Source organism: Rhipicephalus sanguineus, chromosome 3 (assembly GCF_013339695.2).
Source record: "Rhipicephalus sanguineus isolate Rsan-2018 chromosome 3, BIME_Rsan_1.4, whole genome shotgun sequence".
Lineage (NCBI taxonomy): Eukaryota > Metazoa > Arthropoda > Arachnida > Ixodida > Ixodidae > Rhipicephalus > Rhipicephalus sanguineus.
The window spans coordinates 193159206-193182015 of record NC_051178.1 but is presented as its reverse complement, the minus strand read 5'-3'; the positions used below and the strand labels follow the sequence as shown (position 1 = coordinate 193182015).

The window sequence follows — 22810 nt, the reverse complement described above, 5'->3', positions numbered from 1 at the left end:
TCTTTGTCCTGCACTTCTAACTCGTGCACAATGCTTAATTAAGCTGGCCCAAAATGTAGCTGCACTTAGCCTTTCAGAAGTTCAGGCAGTCAAAATTTGGAGTCCTCCACTATGGTGTCCCTCATAACTGAATTTGAAGTTTTTGAATGTTATGCTCCACTATTAAAAAAAATAGTGTATCAGCAGTCCACTATGGTAAAGGCCTATCTTGAGATGTATCAAGGTCGGGTAGAGTTATTGTGCCATACTTCCTGACTTAGTGCCATGATGGGTCTACATATAGCGGTTTATGTATTTTGTGCACTTAGTCATATTTGCTCCTGGTGTGCAAGCTTGCTGGTTGCATTTTAACTGATTTGCTTTTTCCTTCTAGTGCTCCCACTTAATGCTGATGATACATCGTTTTTGTTTGGTACAGGTGGAAGAGGCTCCAAATGCATTCATTGTCTATTTTATTGGATTCCGTTCCTCACTTGCGCGTTCCTTTTTTTCTGCGCAGGTACCAAGGTGTTGGTCCTACCAACAGGCTCAGTCGGCACTAACAACCACATCGTCAGCATTGTCGATATCGTCAAGCCGAAGATATGGCAGCTTGTAGATGACACCAACATTGTGAGATATGATATGATAGAGTCCTCACATTAGTTGCAAAACCTACCAGGTTGCAATTAATCTGGAAGAAGCCCTCCACTCTAGAGGGCATTCAATCTTTTGCTTTGGAGTAGGGTCAATTTAAGGGACACAAAAGAGAAAAACGATTTTTCTTGTATTAGTAAATTACTGTTTCACAATACCAAAATCGCCACACTTGCCGCAAGAAGAAGCTTGGTGATCGCGAAAATGTGCGAAAAGAAACTGCAGGTGGCGACGGCACCTTGAAGTTCCCACACCATTTGCCGTGATGTCGTAGATTTGATGGCGTCTCGTGGTGCCTAACGTACTAGCTCCTAATCAATTAATATGAAGTACATTGTCCTCGGAAGAGACTTAGCATACCAAGTTTCAGAAAATTTTGTTTAGGCAGTGTGGCCGATATACAAATACAGTCGATCCCGGATATATAGAATTATTGGCTATATCGAACAGTTGAAAAATCCCCATGAATTTCCCATTCAAAAGTATACGGCTGGTGCACACGTATATGGAACTCCCGCACAGCGAAGCGTTCGATATATCGAACGCTGCGCCACAACGAACTCCAGGGAGTGCATTTTTCCTCACAAATGTTGGTCATTTTCAGCCACGTACTCACAAGTTCCGATTAAGGCCAAACCCCATATACGCGAAAATGCACGAGACAGCGATGAGCGACGCGACATAGATCGTCTTCGCGCAAGTGGTCGCTTGGATGGGCAAACCCCATTCACGCGACTGTTTCGGCGAGCGATCTCCACTGTTGCTGGCATGGGGGTGTTTACTCGTACCAAAAGTGGCCCGTCGTCAGCGGTATGCAATGTAAAATACAATGTTTTGTTACATAATGGTACATAAAATGTGTATCATTGTCTTGCAGCATTTTTTTGATCCCATCACTGCTGCAACGTGCTGCCAAGCCGTGTCACAGACGGCGCGGGACTTGTAGTTCCCGTCCCTGAGGTCCCGTAGCGCTCGTCGCCATTGGCCATGTTGATGAACGTGTTGATGAATGTTGTTGATGCGCGTCGATAAAAAAGTGGCGACAATCAGCTATACATCACTGATGCATCTTGTTCCGGTGTTTTGCTATTGGCTGCTTGAGCACAGCACTTCCGGGCGACGAGCAACGGATTACAAATCTGAAAAACCGAGCGATCGCGCGAAATCGACCACGCGACATGTCGCGCGAACGGCTCGTTTCGTCGCTGTTGCGCGCAGGTGACGAAAAGGCTGTGTCGTTGCATTACGTTGATCTGGTTGGTTGCGCAGTACATGTGAGTGCACCGGCTTGTTGGTGCGCGATCTGTAAATTGTAACGCGCGGGCATAGTGTTTTTCAAAGGTGCCAATTGCTGAAGGCACCGAAATGAAATGAATGCGCAGATACCCGGCAGCCTCGTCACAATGTTCGCATTCCCTTCCCTGTTTGTTCGCGCATGATGGCATGCGGGCCTGAAAAGCATGGCCTTTGAGATACTCAACATCGTGACGTATTTTTGGCGTTTTCGGTTATAAAACACATCTCAGAAGCTACACTTTTTCTTGCTTTCCGCGCCAAAGCAGCGGCTGCTTGCTACAAAGCCACAAGTGCCATTGCCACCGCCAAGATGTTGACGGTGGTGGGGACTTTTCCTTCATTGTTTGTGGGGAGCGTTGTCTCTTGCGCCTTGAAGACTGGTGTACTTCTCGCTTCGTTCCTGACAACTCGTGAGACAAACTAAACATTGACCCGCTCGTAACGATGAAATGATGACTGGTACTTGGAACAGCGTCAAGCAGAGCACAGTCATAAACTGTTTCCTTGTGGGCTTTGGTGCCAGGTGGCGACTTTCGGTGCGTCATGACTGCTGACAACGGCAAACGGTGCCTCAGTATATTTGGCGACAGCATTTCCAGGCGCGCTCTTGGGCAGGAGTACAGCAAGTGACTTCATCGGTGCAGATGACAACGTTGCTGTTTCTGACTGCATCGATGCCAAGATCAAGGATGACGTTGCCGGTGCCGCGGAAGTGGACGCGTGCGGTTATGAAGATGCCAATGCCGCCACTAAACAACCTTTTATCGCGCTCCAGAGCTTGCATCGGCGTTCAGCGTCAGTCACCGCTGTTGTGGCCGAATGTGCTGAATTTGCTTATTTGGAAAGCTTCAATGATATTTAGGATGACTTGATGAACTTGACAGTGCGCAAGAAGGAAGACAAGTTTACACGCTATTTTCGTGCGAAATAAAGTGCAGTAACTTGCAAAAGATAAAGTTGCCACCTTGTTATTTAGCATACTAGTTGTGAGTGAATCGTCATGTTAGCGCTTGTTACGAATTCCGAAAACTGTTTCGAGGCCTACAATGCATTAATATAAGCTTTTAAATACTCATATTTTATATTTCGAGTTATCGATATGTCGAACTATTTCGCGATCCCCTTCGAGTTCGATATATCCCGGATCGACTGTAAAACATTTTGAAATCAGTCTCATCACGTGCCGAGATTTTGGCGCGAAATTTGAAAATTATGTTTTGACCTTGATTTTCTCTTTTATTAATGAGCCAATGATGGTGAAATTAACGACAATAGAGTTTTCAGAGTATGATTTATCAATCTGAACTGTTTCATTGTTTCAGTTTAATCGGTTTAGATTGATAAATTGTGCTCTGAGCACTATAATGTCAATAATTTCGCCGTCATAGGTTTATTAATAGAGGAGAAAATCAAGTTCAAAGTTTCATTTTTAAATTTTGTGCTGAAATCTCTCCGCCTGACATCACGGATTTCAAAGTGTATTTATCTCATTTTGGCACCATTGGCTCAGCAAAATTACCCAAATTTGCTATGTTATGCCTATGGCCCCCTCAGAGGGCATTGTACTTTATTTTTACGGATTAGGAACTACATAGTCCCTAGTAGGCGCCGTGAAAACATGTGACGTCACAGCGAATGGTGCGGAAACATCAAGGTGGCGTCGCCACCCACATTTTCTTTTTGTGCATTTTCTCGCTGACTAAGCGTCTTCTCGCAGCAAACGTGTTTTTGGTATCGTGAAAGAGTGCTTTACTAATATGAGAAAAATTGTTTTGCTCTTTAGTGTCCCTTTAACAATTGCAGAAGCCTTGGGAGTTAACAGGTCAATGTTTTCAATATTGCAGTGCCCATTGCTTGCAAAACCCTAGTGGAAGGAGATTTGGAGCTGGTTTTATTAATAACATAGGTAACCATTGGATAGCATTAATCTAGATTTACTGGTAGATTACTGTTGCAAAGACAACTGCTACAAAATGTTGCTTTGGCTAAATTAGCAGTGAACGAACAATATATAATGATTCAAGTAATCTTTGCAAAGGTAAAGGTTGTTAATACAGTATTTACTCGCATAATGATCGCACTCACAATGTAACAACGCTGCGACAGCAGTAAAGGTGCAACATGTTTGCCATTTTGTGAGACAGCCACTGCGCCTTGTGCTTTGACTTTGCTTCGTGCCGTTTCGGTTCGACTGAAAGTTACACATCGGCCCTTAAAGACTATCGAGTATGTGTTTGAGCGTGAAGGCAGCGCAGCTGCGTGCAATGTCCCGCATCATTTATCATTGAAGCAACTGCTGCACTTCCACACAAAGGCTACTAAATCCGAGGCATGCCGACAACTTTGCTGCAGTGATACAAAATATATCGTGTTTGTTTTAATAACTGCTTAACTCTCGTGATAAGTTTAAGAAACAACTCGTCTTGTGGGCCTTTAAAGCTTTTCACCAGTAGGCTGTTTCTTTGTACTTTTCAAATTTCGATGAGAAAATGTATCTTAAGAGTATCTTCGAAGTACCGGAATACATGTTTTGTGTGTTTTACAGTTGATTGTGCAGTACTTGGTAACTTGTCCTAAATACATTTCTGAGGAGTCTTGTACAGGTCTGCTTGGAGGCAATGTTCTGAAACTTGTCATATGTATTAACTGCTAGGTGTACACACGGCGTGCTTAGGTGTTACATGCCAATTAAATATATATTAGAGCTGTGCGAATAGCAAAATTTTGGGTGCGAAGCGAATTCGAATAATAAAGATTGAGTGCGAATCGAATCGAATAATTTTCGAATATTTCTCAAACATTTTTCGAATAATTCGGAGTGAAATTACAGAAAAAGTTGCAGAGAATCCCTAAGTATGTTCTTGTGACATCGCAACATGAAAGTGTTTCTTTTCGCTTGGTTGGTGACGCGCTGGTGGGGTCATATTTCATAGTTGTCTTTCTTATCAAGAGTGAGGCAATGTAGAGGCCGAATTGTATTTATGTACATGATTTCGTGCAACAAAAGTGTTGCCGACAACACTTTACACGTGATAGGCAGAGATGCCATTTCCTCAGCCTCTCCTCCTCTTTCAACTGCTCTGAAAGGCCAACTGATGTGGCGGACAAGGGTGTGTTCCCTTCAAGTCCGGAGTTCCAAATCTGCCTTGTAGATGTCGATATATAAGAACATCTGAAATTCTGGATGCTAAAAAGCTTCGGCGTCCGATTTTTAGGACTTCCTGCCCAAATGTCAGGTCCAAAACAGCATTAATTGAGCCCCCAACTCTGCCACATCTTTCATCTCCATATTGGAACCAGCGTTTTCTTGAGTTAAGATATTTGCGACCGTAGCGGAGCTTGAAAGGCAGCTTTGCCGCAATACGGGATTGTGATGAGGTGAAGCATATTGAAAATCTAGGGACCACTTCCAAACGGACGTTGACCGTCTCTTGGCTAAGTTCGACCGTAACGGACCTTGAAAGGCAGCTTTGCCGCAATACGGGGGTGTGAGGAGGTGAAGCATATTGAAAATCTAGGGACCACTTCCAATCAGACGTTGACTGTCTCTTGCCCAAGTTCGACCGTAACGGAGCTTGAAAGGCAGCTTTGCCGCAATACGGGGTTGTGATGAGGTGAAGCATATTGAAAATCTAGGGACCACTTCCAAACGAACGTTGACTGTCTCTTGGCTAAGTTCGACCGTAACGGAGCTTGAAAGGCAGCTTTGCCGCAATACGAGAGTGTAATGAGGTGAAGCATATTGAAAATCTGAAGGGTTCACTTTCAATCGGACGTTGACTGCATTTGCCTTTGGGAAGTTCGAATACTTCGAATAGTAAAATTTCAGTGCGAATCGAATCGAATAGCAAACACTATTCGAAAAATATTCGAAATTTCGAATATTCGCACTCCCCTAATATATATATATAATTCTACAATTGCTTCAGTGACACATCTCGATCATTTAAAACCAGTTTTGTGAAAGTAAAGAATCTTGCTGCAGTTTGTAGCCTTGTCACATCGCTGTCACAGCAGTCCTTTTCATCATTGTGCCCCTTCTCCACTTTCCCAGTTTGCTTTTATTTTTATTTATTTATTTCTATTTATTTTTTGTTACGTGCTTCCCATTCCCTTGGCGTCCGATAGTTGCTTCAAGTTCTTTTTCCTTTTTTGTCTCTCTTCAGTTGAAAATGTGGATACAGTTTCTTATACCAAGAATCGAAGATGGAAACAACTTTGGTGTCTCCATACAGGTATGTCACCTCCAAACAGTATCGTGTCAGTTTCTGAGAAAGTACAGACTTCCTTACAATGAAATTCATATAGCACAGTAATCATTTTTCCCATTGAAATTTTTTTTTATAAATCAGTGCATTTAAAGTGTTCTTCTAACAAAACAAAAGTTTTGTTTTAGGGAAATAATGGACCTTATTTTAATTCAGAACGAAAGTTTGCTGATCATATTGCACCAATTAGGCAAAACCGTGGTGGCCCGATTTGATTCTTGTACAGCTTATTGGAAGCAGTAGCTTGAAATTTCCAAACACTATTGGCTTCCTGGCAACATGTCAAACCAGCCACAGTGTTTAGTTTGCAGGTTAGGGGTATCTGAGCTCTGCTGCAAGAGGACATTTGTATCAGTTTATCCGGTTCTTAATTATCAGCACACTCCCACCTTCCTGGTGGCTAATACTATAGGCTATGAGTGTGGGCGGTGCCTAGAATGAAGTTAAAGGACCCCTGACACCAAAATTGAAACCTCGAGATCTTTGTGTTGTCTGGCTTTCCTGTATACGGGGGCACATCTGACCGATTATTAGTGACGAACGTTGCCTTAAAGATACCTTAATTTGGTTTTAAAGTAAGCGTGAGATCTCACTTGAGTTGGCTGCACCTTGCGACATCCTGGTATGACGTAGATAGAGGCCCCGTGTGACTTTCCACCATGAGTAAAGCAAGTATTGTGGACGTCACAGAAGGTTTGCGGGGCACACGTGCACAATACCACGACTGGACTGGCACCGGGCGAGGCCTATGGTTCCTCACCCCTCTGGCTCTGTTGTTGGGCTGCTCTCGAGGTAGTTTTAGTAGTTTTCGTGAGGGGACACGCGCTTAACAGGTTTAACCCATACCGAGGCATCCACATACTTTCAATCTCTACCGCGCGCGGGGCCCCGATTTGAAAACCGCGCTGTCAACGTCACCACAGCTTGAGTGCACGTGGTCTTTGACGCTCCCCCGCATGGGGCGCCAGTTTCTTGTGGTTTTTAGGCGGGCGTTTTGAAGTGATGCTAAAATGGTCACAATTAACTACGCTAGAATTAGTTGTACGATACGCTAGAGCATTTACGATTTAATTTAGAGATTACCAGACACAAAGCTACAAATTACAGCAAAAAAGTTGCCAACAAAAATTTCGCTGTCAGGGGTCCTTTAATGTCTTCATTTTCATCTTAGTTTTATCAAGGTTTTGCTGTGCTAGATATTCTGGGTGGCAGAGCTGTTGTATCATAACCAACTTGCACCCGTTCTTTATTTTGCAAGGTCTGATGAACAGATACGTTTATCTCATTTTAATATAATCTAGAAATAGGGTGGAAATGTATATGACCACAATATCGACATAGTACATGCTTGTGGCCGCCAAGTTGTTACAGTGGTTACAGCGCTCGGGTGTGATCGTGGCTGTGGTGGTCGCATTTAGATTGAGGCGAAATGCTTGAGTCCCATGTACAGTAGACTCTCATTAAACGGAACCTGAAGGGACCAGGAAAACTTGTTCCATTTAACAAGAATTCTGTTTACTGAGAGATGAATAGGAGTGCAGGATCCAAGTACAAAACCAATTATAGTAGATGCAGTTTCATTTAAGCAGCAGTTCCGTCTAAGAGATTTCCATTTACCGAGAGTCTACTGTACTTGGATATGCGCCCTCCACTACGGTGTGCCTCATAATTGTAGCATGGTTTTGGCACGTAAAATCTGATATTATTGAGGCGAAAGCCTTAAATGCTTCATCAAACGCTGAAATTGATTGGGGTCCTGCGTCGGCGGCATCTACACAAGTGATGCAAAAAGTCATCGTCACATGATGTCGCTAGATCAAAAAGACTGCCGATCGCTGAGGCAGTGCATAGCGAGGTGAGGTGTATAAAGCTTGCAATGCCTCCGATCCTGTAAGCAGTGTAAAACCATGTTAGGTGCAGAAAGCTTTCTGAAGAGAGCAGGGCAGGATCAGTACATCGACTGAGAAGAAAAACAAGATGGCTTTCGCCTTCGAGTCTTCTTAGGTGAATGCATAGGGACCCTGTGAGTTCCATAGTAGTAGTATGTGCTAGTGTGTGTCAGTATTGTATGGAGCACAGAATCCTGTGGCACAAAAGAATCAGGGCAGTTCACCTGGCTTTCACATGTGAAATTTTTGTGAGGTATCTTGTGGTTTTATTTACAACATTAACACTTTTGTGTGCTGCAGGAAGATGCCTTGACAGAAATTAGAGCGGTGGAGGGTGAGGCGGCAGCATTCTTTGACCAGATATCCCGGTACTTCCTGACGCGGGGCAAGATTATTGCCAAGGTGGCCAAGTATCCACATGTGGTGAGGACCCTCTTATTTCGTTTGTTCTTTTTGTTGTCAACTGTTAATGCCAGCGTTCTCACAGCGGGACTTGTATCGCCCATTGCCATTGCATGGCGCTGCAAATCACAATCATATGTGCCATTTTGTTAGGGGCATTCCAAAAAGCCTACCTGCTGTAAGCTGTTGCTCGTAATTTCTATGTACGTGTATCACTCCTCCCGCACCCCTGTCGAGGGAGGAGTAGAATAGTCTGGTGTGTGTACTACAGTAACAATTCAGCGTTGGACAGAGGGAGTTGTAGACAGGAAAATGAAAAGGGGGTATAAATACAGGTGCATTTTCTTTCCCAGCGCTGCCATTGAGGATATAATAAGAGTGATCTAGACGTGCATAAAAATGCCACAAAGGAAAGCAGTAGCAGCCCAGTCATAGATGGATCCTTTCATAAAAGCATTCACTTCAGTGGCAATCCTTGTTCAACAATTTCTTGAGACACATTATACCTGTAGACTGTTTCCATTGTGCTCGAGGCAGCACCAATTAACAGAAAGCAGTACGGTTGAACCGACTTATAAAAAGCATCACATCATGGATGATGTGTTTGCTTTGGCTACTTGAATATCCAATATAACTTGATTCATTGTTAAGGCGAGTAGTCTAGCGAGTAGAAAAATGTGGCAGCGTCATTGTCAATATGAACGGTACAGATACTCAAGTGAATGAAGTAAATTACTGTGCACGAAAGTTAATTGAAGTGAGTTAATTTCAGTGGCTTAAGGTGGATTAAGCTTTAGCCATAAGTCGTCTTGACATTAGTAAAGGGACCGCAGAGCTTTTAGCTGACTAGACCGTGCGGATATGCGGAATTGTAGTTCTGCAGTGCCAGCATAACATAACTGGTTGTGGTTGGGATGCTGCACTTGATGAAGCTGTCATTGTAGGATCCTTTGATCTGTGGTAGCACTGAGCCAGACGAGTGTATGTGTGGTCGGCATTCTTAGTGTACTTCCCTTACTACATATCGTAAATAAAGGTGTCTTCAACAATTCAGTGTCACTAAATTGCTGTTTAGCATGTGTATTTCACATTGACATTTTGTCCCATGTGCAGGAGGACTTTAGACGCACCGTGCAAGAATTGGATGAGAAGCAGTACGTGAGCCTGCGCCTGGTTCTTTGTGAACTCAAGAACCACTATGTAAGAGCAGCTCCTCATGCAAACGCTCGCGCAGCCTTTGCAGCTTCGAGTGTTAATCTTACATTTTTCTCATTGCAGGCGACTCTCCACGACTTGATCACTAAGAACTTGGAAAAGATCAAGAGGCCACGAAGCAGCAATGCTGAAAACATGTACTAGCTTTTACATTATTAATAAAGGCAAAAACCGGTAGCTGTGGACTGTTGGTCTTTCTCAAGTCGAAGGCACATTATTCCTGAGTGAATATATCAAGCAATTGCAACTGTTTCCCAAAAAAACTTGCACTCGTCTGGCGTGAGGAGAGAATAGAATGGCCACATACTGCCATTGTAGCTCGCTAGCCACGTGCAAGCTTGAACAAAAATAAATGGGCTATCAATCTCCAATTTAAATTTGTGTTATACTTGCAGGCTTCATCCCAACGAATTGCATTAGATGGTACATTGTACGTATCAATGAATCCGATTGCATCATCTCTAAATTGGCCAATGCAAGCTATGACGTTCCACATGTTGCATACTACAATATGAATGCCAGCATTTAAAATTGGAGGCTGACCAGAGCAGTGGTAGATGATCATACTGTAAGCAATAAATTGATTTTGAGCATTGATGTGACTAGAACTAACTATACTCAGTCATGCATCTCTTATAAAGATTTTTCATTACACTTTTTACTGGATTGATGGCGGCAGGTAAGGAATGCATATGCAACTTCGCTGGATCCCAAGTCATGAGAGGATGAATGAGCGAATCTGCTTGCCTGCAACGCTTTCACAACTTTGATACCCCTGCCATTCCCAACATCCTCTGACCACACATCAGTATGTAAGCAAACTGGTTCTTTATGCAGCGAGTACAGATTCCATTTACCTACTCAACAACCTCACTGTGGTCGTTAGGCTGTTAGCAATACACCACACACTGGTGCAAGTATTGTGGCATTGCCATCTACAACCACACTTGCGTAAGCCATGGCCTACTAGAACCACAACCGTCCAACCAGGGGCGTAGCCAAGAGGGGGGTTGGGGGGGGGTTCAAACCCTCCCCGAAATTTTTCAGTTTAGCCTGCTTATATATACACGCACACATACAAACTCACGCACGAACATACATAAAGTATGGTTGAACCCCCCCCCCCCCCGAAAAATTTCTGGCTACGCCCCTGCGTCCAACATATCCTTTCCACCGAGTGGCGACCGCAACCTTCCAGCAGGACCACGATTCAGCGCTGAAGTACGCCGCCAGTGGTGTTCTAGTCTTGTTCTAGACTGGGCATGGATTGCATTTTTCACTAAATGATGGTTTCTCTTATGTGCCTGGAGTGGTGACATTTCGTTTTTATATTCGTGAAGAGCTTCCAATGGTGAGTAGATGGGTGCAACTTCACTGAGAATGTGACAATGTTGCGTGTGGCTCGGATTTTCTGCGCATATGCTGGTTATTCAGCGCATGTAGCACCGCTCCGAAATGGTGAAGGGCAATCGGCACGTGTGTATTTCACGCAGCTTGGTAAATTCGTCATAGGATTAAAAAATAAAATAAAATCAAGCGCTGTGGGGTGGCGCGGGCCGCGTTTAGTAAGTAAGTAAGTAAGTAAGGTGTTCCTATTCCCTTTTAACACAGGGCAGGCAGTTTAAGTGCCACAGGAAGAAAAAAAATGTAAACAAATGTCAAGTGTTTTCGTTGTTTTGCTGCACACACACACGATTGGCTTGGTGGAAGTCGAGTCAAGAGTCGAGCCAAGCCATGCCGTGTTCTGCGATGCTCCCTAGATGTCTCCACTGCCGCGTTCCACTTTTTCTTTCGCGGCTCGCATGATTTTCTTTTCTCTTTTCGCATTATCCAGTCGTGGAGTGGCGGATGCAAGTGTGCAAGTCTTGGCAGACTCTTGCGCCTGCGAGAAGAAGAGGGAGACGCGCATGCGCCCTGCGCAGCATTAGAGCAGACGTGTGAACGTGAAAATCCGTAGGTTTTGATACATACGGTTTCGTTAGTTGTGTTATGTGAAGTGTGGCATGGGCACGTGTGGCGGTGCGGGATGCGACGACGCACGTCCTACTACGCCAGTGCGGATCCGGCTGTTCGTCAGCGTTGTGTTGTGAATGGGCTTCGTGTGCGGTGACAAGAAGTGGAATTGGTACTGCTGCGGCTACTGGTGGTTGGGCAGACGAAATTCCTAGGCCTAACGATATTCAGCGATTCATCGAAAGATGCACAGTGGTACTGCCGACAGACTCCGGATAGGCAACGAAGTGAGGGAACTGAAACTCGGCCGCAGTTTCTCAAGCAGCTCCGGCTCGGCATTCCATTCCATTAGGTGTAAGTGGCCTGGCTTTTTCTCTCACTGGCATGCGTGTAGTGTGTACTACGTTCATCGTGACATAAGCGAAAGAGCCGCGTTCGTGCCGCGAGTTTTGTGGCAGTCTTGAAGTGCCCAGATGAAGACAGAAAAGAAAACGTAAATTAACACAGGTCTGGGGCTATCGTTGTTTTACTTGCTTACTCGTTCCCTCGCTGGACTACTTGCGGTCGGGTCCGGAAAGGACAACCTAGGCGATAAAATGCACGTCGTCTAGTTGGCCTTCTCGAATCGGGCGACACATCGCATATTTTTCGTTCCTTTCTTGTTTTTCTGTTTTTCAACTCTTAACATCCGCGCTGGGTTACTGAAACGAGCCCGGAATCGCCGCTTGCGCTTTCCCGAGCTCATAAACACCAGCCCCTTACTGAAAAACCAAACGATCACTAAGATCGGTGATGTGATCGGAAAATACGTGTTGGTATTCCGTTGGGGTTCGCGACCCTTCTCCCTCATGCACATGTGTGACCAATTTGTATCTTCAAAGGTTTGCGTTGCCTGCATTTATTACCAAACGCGCATTGAACGCGACAAACGAAGTGCTACGCGTGGCAACGCGGCAGAAAGAAAAGATGTAGTGACAAGAAAGAAAAAAGAATAAAATAATAAGGCTCCTTTGCTACCATCCTACTGTATAGGTGTGAAATCAATTGTCAAAGTTCAACCATTGTGCATTCTTTGCTATATTTTTTTTCTCGCATTTAAGCAGGTGCCGTGGCGCTTTTACTTCGCCAGCAGCATGTGGCCGGTATCACTGTGGGAATGAGTGCAAGCGTTTGTCACCGATAAACACAGCTCAGGCGTTCGGAGAACATTATTATTAATGTTATTCTTGCGTTCGGCGAATGTGAGTGCGTGCAGGATACAATAGGCATTTATCGAGAATCGTTACGATAATGAGGAACTCACCCTCACCAAGCGCTGTCTCGTGAAGCGCGAAAAAAAAAAAAAAAAAAAAAAGGCCGTCAGGTTTGAGAGCAATGCTTTGTAGTAACTAAGTTCTTTCCGTTTTTGCTCCAATTGGACAGACCACGTCTGCCTGCAATAGTAATAAGCGTGACAGTAGGTACATGTAAATCACTGTTCTGATTGCGAAGAGAAATCGTCGTACAAAAAGTATCGCTGAAGCCAGTGCGTCGACACTGGAGGTTGGTTGCTTCAAGCAGGGACGTTGTTGTTCTTGCCTCATTAAGTCGGTCTGGGCAGTAGCATTGAGTCTGTCAAATATCGTAGGTACAGCGCAGCAAGTGTAGGAAGGAAAGAGCGCTATTTAGCATGAACCAACTCGCCCAAATCAAGTTCTTGTTGCTGCAGTCTTTCAAAGCATTTCTTTTCTTTCTCGTGTTTTATCAAAGAATGCCGTAAGCCGTAGATGTAACCCGGCGCCTCTGGGACAGAATCGGTAGATAGCCTTCCACGACGCTGGTGAGTTCTCAGATGTACTTGTAAAGTGTACTGGGAAAACAATTATGGGATTCGTCATTAATCATGACCCACGAAAATGGATAGGCCAAGGAGTGGTAAAGCAGAAAAAGAGATGAAAAAAAAAAAAAAGCGAGACAGATTAACGCAGCAACCGTTTTGTTTTGTCGAGACAAAGTCGTCCATGGCGGATAAATGGGACTGTTTTCTTTTGAACGAAGGATCGCGTGTCAACGTGATTGTCGTCTTCATTAATTACAGCGCAAAAAAAAAAAAGCGAAACAGGTTAACGCAGTAATAACCGTTTTGTTTCCTCGAGAAAAGCTCGTCCATGATGGATAAATCGGACTGTTTTCTTTCGAACGAAGGATCGAGCGCGAACGTGGTTGTCGCCTTCATTAAAAACAGCGCGAGATTGGTGAAAAAGCATTGAGGCATATATAACAGGAGTAAATTCAAAGAAAAAAGATGTTTAGGGAAAGCTGGAGGCTTGTAGTGAGGAATGTCGCTGAACCTAAGTCCCTAGCTTTTTTTTTTTTCTCCTTTAATATCTAGGGACTTCAGCTGAACCCAACGTTTCCATTGCAAAGCTTTGCTTCGTCTTCTCCCTGATCGAGACCTCGTAGTCGGAAGTCGCGGAACATTGTCTACTGCGACATTCCGTTTTTATACTTACATTGAATGTCTCTTGACGTGACATTTAATATACATATATTTTTTTTGCTTCTAAGGAAGCTTTTAGACCTATGAGCTCTAGAAGAAAATAACGAAAACATTGACACGCCCTAAGAAAAGCAATACAGCAGCTTTTATACAGCCAGTTTCGGTTTCGCTTCCTGGGAGATTACAGTGCCGTGACGTCATTGAGGAGGTCATCGCGATGTTTTGGCACCCTCCCTGGCTATCTCCGGCTCCCTGGATCGCCTCCGATGCTGCTTGCTCGTTGTGAGGCCTGACGTGAAATGTGTAGCCACATGGTCAAAGAAAATGTGTCCCGCTATTTTCGGTCTTAACTAGCCCAAATGGCTGTTTTGCTTGAGGACACCTAAGAGAACAACTTTTTTTTTTTTTTTCGTATTAGTAAATTACTCTTTCACGATACCAAAATCACCGCGCTTGCTGCTAAAAGACGCTTGGTAAGCGAGAAAACTCGCAAAAAGAAAATTTTACACATGTGAAATTAACGGCAGTAGAGTTTTCAGAGTAGATATATCAGTCCAAACTAAATAATTTGCTCTCTAGTGTCCCTTTGGAAAAGCTTGATCACAACCAGCCGTTTCGGCTTAGTGTGGTCATCAAGTGGTAGGGAGGCTGGAGGTTGGGACCGTTGAACAATGAAGAGCTGCGTTCGGAGCGTTGTCTTTCACGACTAGGCCACATGGAAGACTGTAGCCTTCACCCCAACCCTCTTTGGCCATCTTAAATCTGCATTTGCTGGTTAGTTTCCAGCATCCTAGGAAAATTGCAGGGTGTGTTTGATGTACAAGGATCTTAATTGGCACGGCCCGGCGCAATATAGAACTCTTTTATCCAATCAAAGTGTGCCGCGGCGCGCTTTGATGTGGCAATTTTCTTCCCCACTTCTGTCGACTTGTGCATGATCTAGCGGAACTGCACGCCGCATCTCACTGGACATGCATTCGTTCGCCTACAGGGCGATCTTTTAAAGCTCGGATAACTAAATCATTCGCGGTTATCTACATTGCTGGACACCGTCTCGTTTTGACACTGTTGAAGCTACGCGCTCGAGTTCGTGGTGTCAGAGATGTCGTATGCGCAGTGTTATCACTCGACCCTCACGAGCGCATCTCCAAGAGCGATGACCCCTCAGCGGTATTACATGGTGATGACGCATAAGATTGTATTAACTAACGGGAATAAACTCGTCGCCTTACTATATAGCGCGCGCGCGATTATTGCAAACCCGCTGGATACACTTATCGATATACAGGGCGTTTCAGCTAACTTGCGCCTAGTATTAAAAATACGCGCTATGCGTGTCGAATCGGCCCACTACTTTTAAAAAAGCAGTGAAAAGGAGATTCTTTTTTTCGATTGATCTAAGCCAAGTAATTAACAAGGATTACTTGATTAACTTTTTTACATGACTAGCGAAAAATATTCAATACAAAAGTTGTAGCACTTGTTCTGAAACGTCAGAATATTTCATCGATGCTAAGGTAACTGCCAATCCACCAAGCTAGGTAATTAATAAAGATTGCTAAATTAACATCTAAAATAGTAACTAACGAAAAATATTCAATAGAAAAGTTGTAACCCTCAATCAGCAGCGTCGGGTCATTTCATCTGTGCTAAGATAACATGCCCTGTTCAATTTTTTTTTTCAGCATTTCTTTAGAGGGCGCGAAATTTAAAAATATAATTGGCGCAAGTGAACTGAAGCACCCTGTATACCCCGCTTTCGGTGACGTCGTTTTCCGCGGTGACGCGTCCGACTGAGCCTCAGGCACTGTCTCACGTGGTCGTGGTTGGCGAGTTGTTAAATTATGTTTGGAATACTAGAAGGAACTGGCGCTGGGGGTCGACACTTACGTGGCTTTTGCTCGGTTTTTATGTGAAAGCGGATGAAACAGTTGACCTCAATTGGTTCGAATGTTATCTGCGGGGTCAAACGTTGATAAGGTACGCTAAGGTATGCGGTTGCGTACAAACTCTTTTACAGCTGCACTGTCTGCCATGCACTGCTTTGGCCATCGCACTGCGTCATTTACACGGCATTTATAGCGCAAGAGAGCAAGGGCAAAGGAGAGACTAGAGTTACTGTATATGCTACCTAAAGGTAGCATATACAGTAATTCTATGAGATAGACGGAATGTAGCGACCCCCGTCTCCATTTTTCGTTCTTGTCTACTAAAATGTCTCTGAAATGCTCTCTGAAAACAAATTATAATCTCCAATCGATACACCACCGTTGTTTAAATTGAGGGTGCATGAAGCCATCTTTAATGCGATGGAAAAACTCGTTTTCAAGGTTTAAGGCAAATACTGATTAACTGCTACATTAGCTGTGTCTTGAACTTCGTTTATTACTCAAAGTATGTGCCTCTGGCAGTTTTACTTTGTGAGCTACTTTCGGACAGCCACTCTGCACCCCAAGAGATAGGAAGACAGCAGAATGGATCTGAGAGAAAACAGGGGTAGCCGATATCTTAGTAGATATTAAAAGGAAAAAAATGAACCCGGGGAGATCACGTCATGAGGAGGTCAGTTAGAACATCGGAATGGATACCAAGAGATGGAAAGCGCGGCAGTGGACGGCGGAGGGCTAGGTGGAGCGACGAAATTAAGAAATTTACCCGCCACGGTGGTCTCTACGGTGGTTATGGTGCTCCACTGCTGAACCGAAGGTCGCGGGATCGAATCCCGGCCGCGACGGCCGTATTTTCGATGGAGGCGGAAATACTTGAGGCCCGCGTGCTTATATTTCGGTGCACGTTAAAGAACGCCAGGGGGTCGAAATTTCCGGATTCCTCCACCACGGCGTCTCTCAGAATCATAGGATGGTATTGGGATGTTAACCCCTGACAATTATTATTAATACAAATTAAGAAATTAGAGGACATAAAATGGAATCAGGTCGCACAGGAAAGGGTCGTTTGGAGATCATTGGAAGAGGCCGTAGCTCTGGAGTGGACATAGACAGAATGACGACAGTCGCGTGATTGCATGCCGCTGGATGCCTTTGTGCTGTCGGCATGAAATGGCGCTGCTTTATTTTGAGCTTTAGAGAATGAAGCCCACGAGTGTCTTCGTAGAAGGCCCGTGCTGTTCAGTTTTTGTAATCGTAAGTCGTGTTCTAGGCGGATTCTTTTTTCCCCTGTACTTCCTCGGAATTGTTCAATAAATGCGTCGAAGTTCAAATTTTATTCAGTGTTTTAGTTCACTAGCATAGGTTTATACATATTTAGGGGAAAAAGAAAGTCCCGCAGTGCAGCACTGTAGTCGGACGTGCTATTGTGCTAAAAACACAGCAGTACTACTCCATAGCAAATACTGAATATTCGTAATATTGGTAACAAAAGGTAGTGCAGTAAAACTACAAGCAATTTGCATGCCTGTACGAAAAATAATGCAATGACAATGTGATAAATATTCGTCAGCAAGAGTCGACAGAGCTAACGTCGACTCTCAAAGCACGCATTGAATGAAACCGTGTTGTTGGTTAAAAATGATGAAGCTGATGTTTAAGTGCCTGCACAGAACCAGCATATCTAAAATATAAGGCGAGGAATACAGTTTGATGAAAATCACGGTGTCTTACACTGTGATCAAAACTAAACCGACTGTTTCGAAATCTTGTGTCCTGTCGGAAGTTCAGACACTGGAAGCACATTGATATAGCCGTTTTAATATGCGCGTTTTTGTGCTTTAAACATTTGTTCACAGGTGAAGGTTGGCAGATTCGTGCTGATCAAAATGTAAAACTTTATTTTATTGCCACTGCTGTTCTTTGAACATATTTCGCAGAATATCCGATTTTATAGTCCGTGTTGTTCAGCGTAACACTTTGAAGTGTGTTACTCTTCTAGTGGTTATGGTGCTCGAATGCCGACCCGAAGGTCGCGGGATTGAATCCCGGCCGCGGCAGCCGCATTTCGATGGCGGCGAAATGGTAGAGGATCGTGTGCTTAGATTCGGGTGCACGTTTAAGAACCTCAGGTAGTCGAAATTTCCAGAGCCATCCACTACGGCGTCCCTCTTAACCGTATCGTTGTTCTGGTACGTAAAACCCCAACAACAATTATTATTATTATTATTATTATTATTATTATTATTATTATTATTATTATTATTATTATTATTATTATTATTATTATTATTATTATTATTATTATTCTACAGAGTTCCTCTGCGTGCCTCGTAATTGGAGTTACTGTGTATGCCCTTCAGGTAAATGTATACATTAATTATACAGTAACTGAACACGTGGCGTGTATGTAAACTATATTTTTTCATTTTGTTTTTGAAGATTAAAAACGGCGAGTCGTTGCACTTGCTCTCCTATCTCTTCATTTCTTGCGCATATTCTGTCACATCAGAGGCCTGCAATAATTAGAAATAAAATCACAATGGTTTATTTTAATAATCTTAAATGGGTACTGACACAAAAATTTTGGCCTCGCGTTTTTTTTTTCTTTTTTTTTTTTTTGCTGCAATGTGTTGCTGGAAGCCTGTTAGTCATAACACGGCACATCGTTTGCTGCAGCGCGCTACAGATAATTAATTACAGGCGCCTTGTTACCGACCAGTGTCAGTTTCGGTTTCAAATTTCAAAAACGACGAGCCTCCGGATGCAACTATCATCACCTAGCGGGTGCAGCGCTCGATCATGTCAGCACACAGAACTGTGACGCACTTCCAGCCGCCAAGATGTAGGCTGCTGAAGCGAACGCGGCAAAAAAAAAAAAAAAAAAAAAAAAAACGGCTATGACGTCATTATATTATAACTTGTTGCAGCGTAGTCACGTGAGGGATGTAGGGGGTCACCAAGGGTCACCTTTGAGGGTGTCAGTAGCGCGAGGGTGTCGATCGCCCGCGCAAACTTCACTTAAAATAACTTCCAAGCTATATTCGCTGTTGATATTTTGCAGATGATAAATGCATGTTCACGGGAATCGATCCCGCAGGCAATGTCGGCCGCGAAATATTGTGTTTACATTTAATTGTTTTGCAGTTAAATGTAAAAGAAATGGAAATTCAAGGAAGCTTTACAGCGCGAAATGTCCGCTGGCTGAACGCTCTCGCTTCGTTGCATATTGCATCACATGACTATATAAAAGGAGGTCAGGCCTTTTCGCACCACATGCGCTATTTTAAAAGAACTAGAGTCTGTTTGCTCATTTGTCCCCGATGTAGACGTCACATACGCAGCTATAAACCTTTTCACGGGAGACAGGAAACACCTTCTTTCTGGAATATGCCATGTTAGTACAAAGGCTGACGTCGCTTCCTCAGCAGTGCGATTTTGGGGGCTCACGCCTCTTTTCCACAGTGGCGGCGTCGCCAAACCTGTACACCTCTACACCACAATGGTGTACAGGTGAAAGCGAATGAACGAAATCGCGTACGCACACACAAATATACACGCGCAGGGAGTTGTGTGTTGGTCTGTGTGCCTTTTTGTGCGTTGGTCCGGTTCTCGCTTGAAATGCGCAGCGAGGCCAAATTGCCCATCTGGTGAATCCCTTCGTCTATTCCATCGGTGAATTCCAAAATACACTTCGTTTCATACATTACAGTCGTTTCATACATACATACATTTTTGTAAACGTTTAATATATACAACATACATTACGGTCGTTCGTGTTGGCCTGAAACGACTGTAGTGATTTCTTAATACAGCAATTCCTCGTGAATCGCGCATTCGAACGGGAAATTTCTGGGATATTGTTACCTTTGTAAAGCAATATTTTCTCGGAAATTATCATTCATCAGAATGAAAAAAGCCGCAGGCGTGCGCAGGGTCCTCCACTGGGAAGGCAAAGTTTCACCGTAGACCCCACCCCCCAACGCATTGTTCAAGCTCCGGAAACATTAAAGTTAAGCGTTGGCTTGCACCCCACAACGTCCTGCCTTTGGTTCCCGGCTTTCCGGGCAAAAGGTGGGAAGTGTAAACACTTCTTGGAATGGAGCGTCTGCTGCAACCATTATCGCCGAAGACCTGCAAGGGCGTAACAATGCACGTTAAACAATGACGGGACAAGTCCTACCGAGGAAAGGTATGGGGCAAATCAAGCAGGAATGCTCAAGTTGCGTTTTGTTGCCTCCCGTATAATGAACTGCAACGTTCTTTTTTATCGTTCACTACTCACTGATTCACTACTATAGTGAATAACTGTAATGAGTGCGTTCTGCGTCATCGGGCTCTCGTCACAGAATGTCCCACTGGTGGCTCGAACCGTTTGCTACGTTTACCCTGATTTCTCGATCAGTAAAGCGCTGTTGTGCATAATATTGACGTTTAAGACGTTCTCAAGCATTGGCCTTTCACTCTGACGTAGATTGTTATTTGCCTTTAGTGTCCCTTTAATCGCGCACGCAGTACAGTCGCCTGACTTTTAAGAGAAAGGTAAGCGCTGGCCCTTAAAAGTGTAGCTGCAGAAACGTATAAGCGTCACTCAGGTGTGTTTTTTTTTTCCTCTTGTAGCCTGTCGCTGTTTTCTTCCGGATGCGACGGACCCGAAAGGTCGTCGTCGCCGCCGCGCAGCGCAGCCGCGAACCTGCCGTCTTCCGCGTTCCCACACGCGGCGCGCGTTGAACTGCGACGACGCAGGCAAACGCGTGGCGCAAGTGGACCGCGGCTATATATATATATATATATATATATATATATATATATATATATATATATATATATATATATATATATATATATATATATATAATAAAGGTCCGCCAGTTGTAACGCGTCCCGTGACGTTACTATAGCCATTCGAGGAAAACTGTTAACGAAGACCGAACGACGCGTCGTCGGATGTAAATCCGCGTGGTTATACATAGCTTGCATTGACGTCACCATGGCCGCCATCTTGGGGGACCAGCGGGTTGAGACGCTCCGTGAGCTTTTGTTCGAACGCGTCGAGCAAGAAACGGTGACGGCTCGCCATCAGATTAGTGCCGGTGCACCTAAGCATCTTTCACACCAAAACCCCCGCGTTCCTTTGTGTTCCCCCTTGGCGCGGATGGCGAACAAAAGAAAGCGGGGAGAGCACAAAAGAGCGCGTGGACCGAACACATGGGTGTCCTCCTCTGCACTGACACACTCTAATGAGATAAAAAGTCACGGTGGCCGCCATGTTGGGGGACCAAGCGCACCGTGTTAGGGAAATGGTCTGGGCAAATGATACTAAAGATGTGATATGCACGTAGTGGTTCGAGTTAACTCAAATGTAAAATTATTTCTTACTATATTATATACCTAATTTAAATTAAGTATCATCAGGGTTCTTTAATACCATCGAAGAAATAGGATGTTAGTTAGTCACTGACAGCCCCCATACGTTTTGAGCATTCACGGGTAGATATAAGCTTGAAGGTATTATTATTATTATTATTATTATTATTATTATTATTATTATTATTATTATTATTATTATTATTATTATTATTGGTGTTATTGTTTTTACTGCTGTTGTTTTGGCGCCGGCACTTGACACTCAAGAATTGTTCTTGGGCAAGTTAAATAAATTATTGATTGAATGATCGATTGATGGATTGATAAGTAATAATCGAAGATGTAATGTATATTCTTCTGCAGCTACATCGTTCTCCGCCGGCTGCACGAATGACAGTGCAAACAGTTGCGCGTGATCCCGACGCATGTAGTAAATAACCGCACAACAGCTGTTTCCCCTTGCATGCAGCTGAATGAGGACGCAGTGTACTCACCGTTAAAAGTTCAACAACACCGCCGCAGGACGGGCTCGTTCTGGCAACGAGCCCAGTTCTCGCATACGTACGCATGTAATGAGACAGGCACGCGGCAGGTGTCCCCCAATCAGACAACACTGTTTTATTCTTTGTCGCAGCGTGGCTGGGGGATATGGAAGACTTGTGCCATCCCGAAGGGTGTGTTGTTCCCCGTAGCGGAGCGCTCCGAAACCAGCTGCGAAATCACGCAGCACAAGTGCGTTCTTGCGTTCCGCACTCCCATTGGAATGTGGTTGTCGCAGCTGGGATTCGAACTTGCGATTTCGGACCCTTCTGCAGAACGCCATAACCACCCGCGGTGGATCGGGAGTTCAGTTGGCAACCTGGACTTGGCATTCACATTAGTACTAGGGACCCTAGCAGGACATGATTACAACACGCACGCACGCACACCTAATGTGACATTGCAGCTGAATTGGTGAATTAACTCTCAGTGCTCGTCCGACACAAACGATTTCGTAACACTGAGATTATATATATATATATATATATAGTTGGTTGATTCCTGTACGGGGATCACTGTGAAGAACAGTGATTGGGATCGAAAAAATCCGGCTTATTCGCTGGGATCCGACATGCCGGACAAGCCATTTAATGCTTGCCGAGGCATCGTACACTATAGTTTGCCGCGAATTAATTGGGGCGAAGTACTGTGCGAAGTACGATTTGCCTGTAAAACATTACTGCACAGACAATATCCCGTCTCCCCGGTCTTTTGCCTATTCGTCCAGGCGTCTGTGTTGCGCGTCAGGTGCAGAGTCGCCAGCGATTTGCGGGTCGGCCTTGCGAGCCGCGAGGAGATCCTCGCCCGTCTCCGATCCCTTTTACCAAAAATGTGGTCGCTCTGAACACTTTCTAAATGACAAAGTGAAGGGTTCCAGCA

At 44.3% G+C, this 22810-nt stretch overlaps 3 protein-coding genes across 5 annotated transcripts in view; all 3 read left to right on the top strand.

Annotated features, from left to right (window-relative positions):
- LOC119386220 (nuclear receptor subfamily 2 group E member 1-like) overlaps nt 1-268 on the top strand; it is a 14279-nt gene extending 14011 nt beyond the window's left edge. Inside the window, exon 5 of the mRNA XM_037653554.2 lies at nt 261-268. Within this exon, the coding sequence (XP_037509482.1) occupies nt 261-268 (8 nt within the window). The remainder of the gene's footprint in view (nt 1-260) is intronic.
- Nucleotides 269-499: 231 nt separating this feature from the next.
- LOC119387958 (proteasome activator complex subunit 3) lies at nt 500-9883 on the top strand (the record flags this gene model as incomplete). The annotated part of the gene is given in 5 exon segments (XM_037655545.2): nt 500-612; nt 6099-6167; nt 8390-8512; nt 9605-9691; nt 9770-9883. Coding segments are annotated over 5 exon segments (473 nt in total), but the record flags the coding sequence as incomplete, so codon positions are not given.
- Nucleotides 9884-11552: 1669 nt separating this feature from the next.
- LOC119387956 (ELL-associated factor 1) overlaps nt 11553-22810 on the top strand; it is a 155956-nt gene continuing 144698 nt past the window's right edge. For 2 of the 3 annotated variants that reach the window (XR_007415485.1, XM_037655544.2), the window contains exon 1: nt 11560-12013. Coding sequence is in view for 2 of the 3 variants with exons in the window: in XM_037655544.2 (XP_037511472.1) it covers nt 11905-12013 (109 nt within the window). In the remaining variant the exon portion in view is untranslated. Of the gene's footprint in view, nt 12014-22810 lie in introns of all 3 variants that reach the window. The other variant, XM_037655542.2, reaches the window with a different exon arrangement.